Source organism: Gopherus evgoodei, chromosome 4 (assembly GCF_007399415.2).
Source record: "Gopherus evgoodei ecotype Sinaloan lineage chromosome 4, rGopEvg1_v1.p, whole genome shotgun sequence".
Classification (NCBI taxonomy): domain Eukaryota; kingdom Metazoa; phylum Chordata; order Testudines; family Testudinidae; genus Gopherus; species Gopherus evgoodei.
Genome location: NC_044325.1, coordinates 46,581,641 through 46,594,796, shown reverse-complemented (window position 1 = coordinate 46,594,796; position 13,156 = coordinate 46,581,641). Strand labels below are relative to the sequence as shown.

Here is a 13,156-nt window from a genome sequence, read left to right as displayed (position 1 = left end):
GGGGCTTTGACACTAAATACATATGTTGTATGTACGACATGGATTCACCCTTTATCTGTTTATCATGCCCTTTTTCCTAATTGTCAAAGAGGTGTGTGCTTCAAACAAGATTTTTCCTCCTCATGATGCATCTTCTCCTCAATGAGCCTGCTGTAAATTCACAATAAAGAATGTATAACTTTGTAATTATGTCAGTAGCAGAAGACTGATGTAATTAACACAGTATAATGGCTATTAGAGAAGAAGGATGATAGTTAAGGCATTGCACTCAGATGTAGGAGGCCAGGTTCTGTCCCAGCTCTAACACAGACTTCCTGTATGGTTTTAGGCAAGTCACTCTATCTGTCTCAGTTCTCAACCTGTAAAATGGGAAAAGTAATACTCCCTTTCTCTTACCCTCCATCTATCCTGTTTAGTTAGGCTCTTGGGTTCAGAGACCGTGTCTTACTATATGTATATACAGTGTCCAGAACAATGGGTTCAGGACTGTCGATGTTACTGTAATACAAATAATAATAATAATGGCTTCACTGCTGGTCCAGACAAAAGGAGAAGTTTGCATGATAAAAGGAAAACTATTCAAAAAAGATTCCTTCGGTACTAACGGGTGGTGGAGAGGGTTAATAGATTTTTTTGAATAAATGTTCTTATTTTCCAAGTATGCCCAAGAGCAAAAGTCCCTAATTGAAGGTAAACCAAATACCTATAATTTCTTAAGTCTTCCTAAAAATTTAAACAGATACGCGCATTTCAAATTACACCAGCTCTGCTATTTGCAGTAACGTAAACCATGTTAGACTATGCAAACAGAAAGGGTATATGCCAACTCTGTCTACCATATCCCAAATCAGCTGATCTTCAGAGGCATTGTTTTCTCAGCCTTCTTTTTGCAAACAGGATATTAATGCAACAGCTTCCACTTAGACATGATAAAAAAATAATTAACTGAGTTTAAACACAACAAATTTCTTTAATAGAGGGACACACCCTAAGACAGCTACATCATATATTCAGTACGTCCAAAATTCAAAAATTTTAGATACAGTTCACCATTTGATTTTTTTAGTATATAGCACCTTTCATCTGAGGATATAAAATTACAGAAGTCAGTTATTATTACTACCCCATAACAATAATAATAAAAGTAAATGGAACTTGTGCTCCCAAGACACATAGGTGCTTTTGAAAATCCCACCCACTGTCTTTAGACAAATAAGTAGTATGTGTTTCCTAGTACTTTTTTTAATCTTATTCCTATCTTCTCCTGACAGCAGCAGTAATAGGGCAGAACAGTTAATGAAAAATGACACTAAAATTTTTGGATCAGATCCTCAGCTGCTGTAAATAGGCATAGCTCTACTGAAGTTAATGAAACTGTGCCAATTCATACATTTTAACACCAGAAGGGACGAGCAGACCATCTCGTCTGACCTCCTGTGTAACACAGGACACAGAATGTTACCACATTAGCCCTGTACTGAGCCCAATCATGTATATTTGACTAAGCATCTCTTCCAAAAAGGCATCCAGTCTTTATGTGAAGACATCAAGAGAGGGAGAATTCATACTAGCTGAGGATCTGACCCTTTGTTTACAAATTTTGTTTAGTCATACTTTTAATTTACATATAAAAAATTTTACATATAAAAAATCTTGAGTGGAATGTAATGCTTCTGATAAGGATAAGCTTCCACTAGACCTGACTTCAGCTATAAGCAAGTACTGTAAGCAGCTTCAAAACATATCACGGAGACCTCTATCCTGACACACCATTTTACAGCTGTTAAAGTCCATCCTTTGTCTCCCAAGATGGGGACGCTGAGTCACATAAAATTGAGCTAACTGATTTTATGATGTGCGCAAAGATCTAGTACAGTAAGGACTAGCTGACAATAATGAATTTATTTTATAAGGAATATAAGTCACATAGGATCCAACTAAACAAAAGATGAAAAGTTGTTACACTAACTCACCTCTTCATATTTATTTTCTAGAGATAAAAAAATTTAAAACTGTATCTACTATCTCATAGACTCATAGACTCTAGGACTGGAAGGGACCTCGAGAGGTCATCAAGTCCAGTCCCCTGCCCTCATGGCAGGACCAAATACTGTCTAGACCATCCCTAATAGACATTTATCTAACCTACTCTTAAATATCTCCAGAGATGGAGATTCCACAACTTCCCTAGGCAATTTATTCCAGTGTTTAACTACCCTGACAGTTAGGAACTTTTTCCTAATGTCCAACCTAAATCTCCCTTGCTGCAGTTTAAGTCCATTGCTTCTTGTTCTTTCATTGGAGGCTAAGGTGAACAAGTTTTCTCCCTCCTCCTGATGACACCCTTTTAGATACCTGAAAACTGCTATCATGTCCCCTCTCAGTCTTCTCTTTTCCAAACTAAACAAACCCAATTCCTTCAGCCTTCCTTCATAGGTCATGTTCTCAAGACCTTTCATCATTCTTGTTGCTCTTCTCTGGACCCTCTCCAATTTCTCCACATCTTTCTTGAAATGCGGTGCCAGAACTGGACACAATACTCCAGTGAGGCCTAACCCAGCGCAGAGTAAAGCGGAAGAATGACTTCTCGTGTCTTGTTTACAACACACCTGTTAATGCATCCCAGAATCACGTTTGCTTTTTTTGCAACAGTATCACACTGTTGACTCATATTAAGCTTGTGGTCCACTATGACCCCTAAATCTCTTTCTGCCATACTCCTTCCTAGACAGTCCCTTCCCATTCTGTATGTGCGAAACTGATTGTTCCTTCCTAAGTGGAGCACTTTGCATTTATCTTTATTAAACTTCATCCTGTTTACTTCAGACCATTTCTCCAATTTGTCCAGACCATTTTGAATTTTGACCCTGTCCTCCAAAGCAGTTGCAATCCCTCCCAGTTTGGTATTGTCCACAAAGTCTCATGTGACTTGCAGTTACAGAAAACTTCAGACTCTTATAACCTGATTCAAACTAAAGTTAACATAAATCAATTTAATTAACTGGATAATTTTTTGTCAATGTCTTCCGTCAAAACAACTATGAGCTGGATCCTGAAATCCTTAGTGGTCGGTCTGGGCCCTACACTTGTGCCTAGAGTATGCAACATTTTATAAATAACATAATTTATGCACGAGATGCAGTATTTTCAAACCAGCATTATGAAGGAAAGTCTTGAATAAAAAATGTAAGTATTTTATATATATTAAATATTAAAGTATTATCTAAGTTATTTATTATGATTACCATAAGGGATTCAGAACTGCACGACAGGTGGTCCTACTGCACAGAACTGGCTCATACTGAATGGGAGGCAAATCAGGACGCTCTTTCAGTGGTGTAAAGAGGGAAGCCACTGGGACTACCATTCTTGTGGCTTCAAGGCGACTTGAAGGCCAAACATTCCAGCTGAATCTAACTCCATCTCTGTCTTCATTCTGCTGGATGAATTCCAGGAAGGTTGCCATTGTTAACCTCTTTTCTTATTTCTGAAATAAAAAAGTATAAATTAACAGGATATACGTGGGTTATATTTTAAAAGAAAAGAATCACAATCAGAAACAAAAGCTTTAATTACAAGCAATATTTACTGGTTAAACACATGATAAAATGCCACATATGCTGAAATGTTTTGTATTCAGTTTAAAAGCTTTCATAAATTCCCTAAAACTTCTATAATTCTAAATGAGTTGTACAGAATTCCAAGAGGAAATGAAGAAAATAAAACTCTCGGGATGCAGCAACATCATGAAAAGTGCCAAATGTTTGCAGAGTTTGCAAAGTTAAAATAAATGTACTGCACTGAGAGATCATTTTAAACTCATGGTTTTACATTTTCTGTTTTGATCAAAAATTTATAGGAAGGTGCTAAGAGCACAAAGAATATTAAGAGACATAACACACCAACATTTTTTTTTAAATAATGCACACTACTGAGCCCATCCACAAATATAAATGTGCAATCATGGAGTGTTCTACTATGGTTAGGGAAGTGCATGTTCTGGGACAATAAGGTCGCATAAGCTTGTTAGGGAATAGTGTTATAGGTGGTGCATGTAGTACCATCTTATACTTAAGGCTGCCCAAATCTTTCTATTACCAGACCTGGTTTTCGGTTGCTTATAATTTTGCCAAACTTAAATTCAACCCAAACAGTTTCTCCTGGCAGGTGTCTGCTTCAGGTTGAATTTTTTACGTTTCAGCTAAAATAGTTTATTTCAAACAACAAGGCCAGCGGAAAATATGTTCTTTTATTCATGTTAAAATATTCTTACAACTGTTTCGTTCACTAGAAACTCTGGTACCTCAAAGCTTAGCAGCAAGAGCTTGAAATTTGGCACAGGATGGGCACCCTAGTACTAAGGATGTATAGTTTGCTATTCCTGTGAATATCTGTCCAAATTTGGCCAAGTTATAAGCCTCCACAAAATCTCAGTTCACATATCCTCAGTAAAGATTTGTTAGAGTACAGCAGCAAAAAGCTGAGAGCTCTTCTGCACAAAGTATGCTCCATCCCAACAGAGCACCTGCATGCTGACCCACTAAGGATTTTCCCTGCAATTGCTACTGCTGGGTGGGCACCACTGTGGCACCACACACCGAAACTGAAAGCAAGGACTCTCTCTTCTGTGTTCTCAATGCTCCCCTTGGTTGCACCTAGGCAATGAGAAGGACACAATCTGACTCTAATGCAGAAGGGTAAGGAATAGGAGGAGGGGGAGAGGATACAACAGGGGGTTGGGAGGACAGGAAAAGGAGCTCAGGGAGACAAGGGATAGCAGACGGAGGAGGGAAGATGGAGAGTCGCCATAAAATGGATGAGGACAGAAACAGGGACAGAAAACCATTGGAAGGAAGTGGGGGGTGGGGACACTGGACAACAGAGCAGAATTTAGGCAGTAGGGATGGGACGGGCAGAGGTCCAGGGATAGCAGCAGGGGAGGGGCCAGGGAGCAGTTGAGGGGACACAGGCAAAAGGTCAGTAACCACTAGATTACATTCCCTATAGTGGTTAAAATGCGAGTGGACCAGTCTACTCTAGCACTGTCACCACTGATAGCAGTGAGGCTGCACAATGTTAGACTCAACAGCAGAAGAATTCTCTCAAATTTTCAACATAGACAAGTCTATACAATTACAGAACTGAATATATGCAAAAAGAAAACAAACAAACAAAAAGTCCAGGATCAATCCATGTGGATCCAATTGCAGGACTGGAGCCATAGTGTGGCTAGGCCCACAGTTTCATATACTTGCTTAGTCACTCGAGTGATAAGTAAATTACTTACTTTCTAAGTTATAAAAATACTAAGGGTCAGAATCATCCCCATGAGCACAGATGAACAGGAAAGAAGATTTGCCTTGATGGAGAGCAGGCAATGGAACACAGAAGGGGTAGGGGTTCTCAAAGAGGAGGGAAACTTTAAAATATGATCAATACAAACCATCTAAGCGGAGGTTGCCTCAGAAGAGTCTATAAGGATCTAATTCAACAAGGTGCTTGAGTCCATCTGCAGCTTTAAGAACACAAGTAGTCGCATAGATTTCAGTGGGACTACCCACGTGATTAAAACTATTCACTTACTTAGGTACCTTGCTCAACTGCAGCTTAAATCAGCACTTTTCATGGCTAGGCTGGCTCCATACCTATGCTTTAGTGGGTGCTTGAAAGCAGTGAGCAACTCTGAGCATGTCTCCTGGCAAACTTCCCATTGCCAGGGATCTGGCTCTCATTTAGAAAAGTTTTAATGTTTCATATATGGCATATACCACTAGTTTACAGTGTTGTTGTAAGAGTTCAGATAATACTTAAATGGATGTCAAGTTTTTTAGTTCTAAAATATCAGTGGTGAAAATTATCCAGAAGGTAAATGTAGTATCTAGTTTTTTGTTTCATTGTAAAGTGCTATTATTCCATTATTGAGGAACTTAAGAAACAACTGCCAATGAAAACTGACAATTTGAAAATGGCCCACATTAACCATTCCCAAAACTGACTGTGCACATCACAATAAAATTGAGATAGTCTATTTGTCAATGTCTACAGACTGGATCCTTTTCCTTAAACTCTTCCACAGTTGCTACCCTCAACACTGCTCCAGTTCAATGGTGGGAGCACCAGGACAGACTAGCTGCCAGTGTTTTAACAACCATGTCATATAATCCTACTATGAGCAGGTCTACAGGACATGATAATTAAAATGCAGGGAATTGTCAGGAACTCTGTCCACACTAGCACTCCATTCATTGCTACTGATAGTAGAGGTACATCAGCAGTAGTCAGGGTGGGAAATTTTAAGAAAAGTAGCCTAGTGTAGACATGGCTATGAGGTAGAGAGGGAAAGTGTAGTTTGGGGGAGCACACAAAAACTAGGATGTATGTGGGGGAAAGAACAGAGAGAGGAGAAAAATAAGTCAGTTAAGGAGTGAGGGATAGGCTGATACTTAAAAAGAACTAAAAAAAAAGCCTTCTCCCCTAATATTTCAGGATCCATCACTGTAATGTTGGGAAATAGATAGGTGGGCATGGGTGAGAGTAAAAGAGAGAATGTCACCCAAATGAAAAATAAATAAATAGGCAATGTGAATGAAGAAACAATGATTTCTGGCATAACCATGGAATCAAATTTGAAGGGAACCGTTTCTTTTGTTAAAATGGTTACCGAACAGAGATAGGAAATGGCAGCTCATTATGAGAGGAGCACTATTTCAGACACGATACATGAAGTTTTAAACAAAAAAAGGGGTAAATAGAGAGATGGCAAAGTTTGCAGATGATACAAAATTACTCAAGATAGTTAAGTCCAAAGCAGACTGTGAAGAGTTACAAAGGGATCTCACAAAATTGGGCGACTGGGCAACAAAATGGCAGATGAAATTCAGTGCTGATAAATGCAAAATAATACACAATGGAGATTATAATCCCAACTATACATGTAAAATGATGGGGTCTAAAGAAGCTGTTACCACTCAAGAAAGAGACTTTTGAGTCATTGTGGATAATTCTCTGAAAACATCCGTTCATTGTGTAGCTACAGTCAAAAAGATAACAAAATGTTAAGAACCATTAGGAAAGGGATAGATAATAAAACAGTAAATATCATAATACACTATATAAATCCATGCTACACCCAGACCTTGAATAGCGTGTGCACTATGGTTGCCCCATCTCAAAACAGATATATTAAAATTGGAAAAGGTACAGAAAAGAGCAACAAAAATTATGTGGGGGATGGAACAGCTTCCATCTGAGTACAGATTAAAAAGACTGGGATTGTTCAGTTTGGAAAAGATGACTGAGGGAGGGATATGATAGAGGTCTGTAAAATCATGAATAAGGCTGCAAATCATTCACGAAGATCACAGCTTCTGTGACTTTCCACGTCCTCCGTGAATTTTGCAGAACCTGTGGCCCTGCTGCTGCTCCAGGTGGAGGGCAGCCCAGGGGCCAGCCGCACTGGCCACTGCTCTGGCAGCTCCAGGTTGCTGGTCCCCAGCGATGCCCTGGAGCAGCAGTCTGGGACCAGCGGCGGGGCCCCGGGCTGCCCTCTGCCTGGAGCAGCAGCAGGGCCACAGGCTAACCCCCACCCGAAGCAGCAACGGCAGCGGGGCCAAGGGACACCCAGACCAGCGGCAGCAGTGAGGGGGCCACAGGCTGCCCCCCATCCGGAGTGCCAGCACGGCCACAGGCTACCACCCCCACAGCAGTGGCAGGGGGCCCTGGGCCGCCACCACCCTCTCCAGAGGCAGGTGGGCCCCAGGCTGCTCCGCACTCCCCCCCCACAGCAGGGGGCCTCGAGCTGCCCCCCTCAGCAGAAGCGTCACCCTGTGCTGCCCATACCCCCGCAGCAGTCTTCAGGAGCACCCCCCTCCCAGCATGTAAGATTTAGTCTTACTAAAATAGTACAAATCACGGATAGGTCTCTGGGCCCTGACTTTTTGTTTATTGCACATGACATGTCCATGACTTTTACTAAAAATACCTGTGACTAAAATGTAGCCTTAATCATGAGTGGTGTGGAGAAAGTGAATAGAGAAGTGGTATTTACCCTTTCATGTAACATAAGACCCAGAGGCCACCTGATGAAGTTAATAGGCAGTAGCTTCAAAACAAACAAAAGGAAGTACTTCTTCAGACAATGCACAACCTGTGGCACTCATTGCTAGGGTATGTTGTGAAGGCCAAAACTATAACTGGAGTTCAGAAAAGAATTAGATAAGTTAATGGAGGATATGTTCATCAATGGCTATTAGCCAAGACGGTGATGGACACAACCCCATGTTCTAGATGCCCAGAGTTTCTGACTTCCAGATGCTGGGACTGTTCATTCCCCCTGAAACATCTGGCATTGGCCACTGTCAGAAGACAGGCTACTGGGCTAGAAGGACCACTGGTCTGACCAGTATGGCCATTCTTGTGTTCTAATGTAAAAATAGCCCATCAACTCCAGCTCTACTCAAGACATAAGTAAAAATCTGAAATTAAGACCAATTATTTCCAAGCTAACTCCCTTTTTCTGTATGGTATCTTTTGAAGTCTTATTTCCCCTTCATTTCGCCCCTACTTTGAAGTGGCTCTATATAGTCTTATTTTTATCCCCTTATTACTTGGTTACGTGCTCTAGAGAGGGCAAGGTACGCAAACTCTGTATGGTGACTCATAAAAATTAAGAGCATGCAATGTATACAAAGCCCCATAATGCGCAACAAGTTAAATGCAGTTGCATTTCTAAGATAGCACATGCTTCTTGTTTAGATTCAGGAAACATGTTCATGCTAAATTTTCCTCCCTTTCTTTCCATCCTTTCCTTCCCTTCCAAGACCTGACTTGGTCTATGTATCACAGTTTAAGTTATCAAAATAGGATATAGCTTTTTAAGACATGGGTTTTGCAGTTGAGTTATTGTAATTATACGTACAACTTTCTCACTAAAACAAAGACATGATGCTAGACTTGGAGGGCTTAATTCGGTAAACCCTTACTTATGTAAATTACCCTTGACCATGTAAGTAGTCTCATTGGTCACTGAATATAGCCATCATGTCAACTGTAGAATATAAAACGAGTCTACATATATTTTCTTTAAAAATTTTCCCTCTATGAATATCTAAAATCGGTAACAAATCGTCATTTCCCTCACTCCACTTGCCACGCGCCCCAACTACAAAACCAAAGAAGTGGATATTTTTAACTCCCGTCAACTCTCTGATCTCATCCTCTAATTCGAGGTAGTAGGTCACCTTTTCTTTGTGAGCTTGCTCCAAACTCCCTGCATTGTTCTCCCATCGCACTGTGACATCGACCACCACTACCACATCTCCCTTTATGAATATATCTGGTTTTCTCAATTCGCCTTTGCTATTTCTCAAATGGGGTTCAGCCATTGCTTTCCAACCTAATTTAGTTACCTTATCTATTACTGCCGAAACCACTCTATTATGTCGTTTTATTCTTACCTCCTTTGTTTTATAACATTGGCCAGAAATGTGTGGAATAGTCTCTCAAACCTTGCCACACCACCTATAAAGAGCGTTTACTCCACCCCACCTCTCGCTAACATTTCCCTCGTAGGATAGATATTCGCTCTAACTTGCAGTGCCGCTATATATACGCAGACTTAATTTTATCTGAATTTTTAAAAATCGAATTACTAATTCTATCATTCTTAAAATATTTAATCCCTATTCCTTGACATCTCATCTCAGACCATCTTAAAAACTCCTCTTCTCTCCATTTTCTAGGGTGAGGAGTTACTGCGCTAAATATCAATATTTTATCGATAAGATTTTCTCCCACATACAAATAGGATAAATCTACCCAATTGTCTCTAGAAACAATATGACGCCTCCATTTGCGAATTAACATATTAGGAATCTGTATACTAAATTCAGTAAGACCTAACCCTCCATCTCTTCCTCTAGAATAAAATAATCCGTCAGTAGTACATTGCGGTAAATGTATAATCTCCTTCACTATCTTCCTAACTAAAATATCCAAATCATCTAAACACTAGCACTTTCTAGGATCTTGCCCTTAGTATGTACCAAATATGTTTGTTATATTTCACAAAGATATCCCATAACTGTACAGTTTTAAAACATATGCCGTTAAGTAATCATTCTGGAAACAGCTGTTGGTTTGCTGATTGATGCAAACAGGCAGTATGTATTTTTTTCAACACAGGTTCATTCTTTTAATATCCCCTCCTTTATTACAGCACTTGCAAATACCTTTAAATATTTCTAAACCGCTTTCAGAAACTCAATTTATATCAAAATAAAATCTACTCAACTGCAGTAGAAGACCTGAACCCTACCAGTACCCTAAAGAGAAACATCTTGTTTTTGTAAGGGTCCCAGTGGGGCAGCAATCATACTTCAATACCATAAAAATATTATAATATAGTACATACCTATTTTAAAATAAAATTAAACTAGTAAGCTTGAAATTGTAGCAATCACGCTTTAATCAGCCTATTAGGTCATTATTAACTTTATTTCTGATTTGGTTATTTTCTTTCTAATTTTTACACCAAAAGAAAAAAACAGACAAATTTGTTCCAATTCCAAAATGTTTAAATTAGGGGAAATAGTTGGCACAGATCAGAATTAACTATAAATTGTCAAAATGACAGAATTTAACCAGATAGTAATAAATAGCAGCAGCTTCATTAATTTCTCTCTTGTCTGTGATTTTCTTCCTGAACACAGCAGTACTCCAGACCTGCTTCCCAAGTCCTGTCCATTAAGGACTGGTTTTAAAAGCAGAGTAAGTTATAGCCCATGTAAGGTGGGGAAGACTTTTGCTGCATATTGGCTTACCTACAAGCAGTTTTTGTACTGCTATGCCTGTAGCTATTTAGGAGCTGCTATGGTCCCTCCAATCCCTTAGTGTGGGCACAGTAATACCAATAAAAGGTGTTTATATCTGATTTCTGAAAAATTACAGATATAAGCTACACCAGTGTTCTCAACCTGCAGCCCATAAGCTGCTTGCGGCCCATTTGATATCCTCAGGGCCATACAGGTAGTATTGGATGCAGCCCACATAGGTTGAAAACCATGGCGCTACACCAATATAAGCATCTTTATACTAGTTAGTATAACCTCATCTATACCAGGGACTTGTACCACTTAAACTATTCTTTGCTGTGTCAGTAAGACAACTCCCCTCCCCAACATAACTGACCATCTCCTCTTATATTGCTGATCCCAGTCCTGCAGAGCAGGCCAGAGTATAACATATTAGCAGACTTGGAGACTGCTGTTCTTGAATGGCCAGCATCCCAAATTCCAGCCTCACAGACACAGGAGGGGACTCTGACACTGCTGAGGCTGAAGCACAGACACTTGGAGGGAGTCATGCAATGGGCTCTCTACACGCATACCCCAGCCCATAGCATAGGGGTGACAGGACTTTAACTCCCTACACCTCCCAAACCTTATGCACTGGGGGTGGACTCCCCACATACCCGCTTCCCCCACCCCATCTACTAACAAGTCAGGGAAAGCTCCTTGCACCACTCCCCACAACCCAGAAACAACTGAACCCACCCTCCTGTGGCCGTGAGGCTGGAATTTGAGATACTGGCCATTCAAGAACAGCAGAGACAACTGGGGTAGGGGCTCCCTGCACCCACTCACACACACACACACACACCCTCCAACCCACAGACAACTGGGGTGGGGGCTAGGGTGACCAGATAGCAAGCGTGAAAAATCAGGACAGGCGGTAGGAGATAATAGGAGCCTATATAAGAAAAGGCCCCAAATATCAGGACTGTCCCTATAAAGTCAGGACATCTGGTCACCCTAGTGGGAGCACCCTGCACCCCCCACTCACACACACACATCGTCCAACCCACAGACAACTGAGGTGGGGGCACCCTGCATACACACGCAGACACACACCCTCCAACTCACAGACAACTAGGGTGGGGGCACCCTGCACCCACTCACTCACACACACACCCTCCAACCCACAGACAACTGAAGTGGAGGCACCCTCCATGCACTCACACACACCCTCCACCTCACAGATAACTGGGGTGGGGTCTCCCTGTACCACCACCACTCCACACACACACAGTCCCCAGCCCACAGACAACTGGGATTGGGGTCTCCCTGCACCACACACAAGCCGCGAGCACCGGGGGTCTCCCTGCAGACACACACACCCCCACCCACAGGCAGCTGGGGAGGGCTCCCTGCAACGCACACAGCCCGAGGGCAGGAGCGCTGAGGGATTCTAGCGCCCTGCACCCCCAAACCGCGGTCCCGGGGTGCTGGGCTCCCGCGCCCCCTTGCTGCCCAGCTCCCCTCCGCGCAGAGTTGTTATTCAGCTGCCTGGCCTCAGCCCCACTCACCTGCCGGCGTCCCAGCTCCAGCCGTCGCCTGACTCACTCAACCAGCAACCCCGCGCTGCCGACGCGACAACATGGCTGATGGGAGAGTCCGTGCCACGTCAAGGGGCAGAGAGCGCGGCGCGGCCGGGGGCCGGGGCTGCGCCCGCCCCGCCATGGGGTCTCCGCGGAGAGGAGAGCAGGCACCCCCGCCTATGGCTCCCCCTGCCGATTCTCCCGGCGCTGCAGGCAGAGCGTCCCGGGGCCGCTAGGGCAGAGTTGACTCCCGTGTTGTGCGCGTGTGTCTGGCCGAACCTCAGGGAACCGGTGCTGTCGCCTAGCACAGGGCTTCTGACATCCTTCTGCTCCGGGGTTATGCCACAACCGGGCATGAGGGACTCCCTGGCTGCATCCGCATCCCAGCCCAAAAACAACTGGGCATGAGGGATTCTCTGTGTCCACACCCCAACCCACAGACTACTGCGGTGTGGAACTCCCTGCACCCACACCCCTAACCCCCCTGACAGCTGTGCACTTGGACTCCGTGCACCCACACCTCACAGACAACTAGGTGTGGGGGACCCCTTTGCATCACACTCCAACCCACAGACAAGGTACAGGGACTCCATTACATCCTTCTGCTATAAAACAAAGGTTTGCTACTGTTTCTCCCAGGTACCTGGCATCTGCCATTCTTCTGCTACACACCGGGGTTCTGATAATAGAACAAGGAGTACCTGTGGCACCTTAGAGACTAACAAATTAATTTGGGCATAAGCTTTTGTGGGCTAAAACCCACTTCATCAGATGCATGCG

General features: G+C 42.6%; 1 protein-coding gene across 1 annotated transcript in view; it reads right to left on the bottom strand.

Annotated features, from left to right (window-relative positions):
• SEC23A (Sec23 homolog A, coat complex II component) overlaps window positions 1–12,467 on the bottom strand; it is a 46,732-nt gene extending 34,265 nt beyond the window's left edge. Inside the window, 2 exon segments of the mRNA XM_030559223.1 lie at window positions 3,246–3,487; window positions 12,365–12,467. Coding sequence (XP_030415083.1) covers window positions 3,246–3,466 — 221 coding nt within the window. The 5' untranslated portion in view covers window positions 3,467–3,487; window positions 12,365–12,467.
• Window positions 12,468–13,156: the final 689 nt, after the last annotated feature.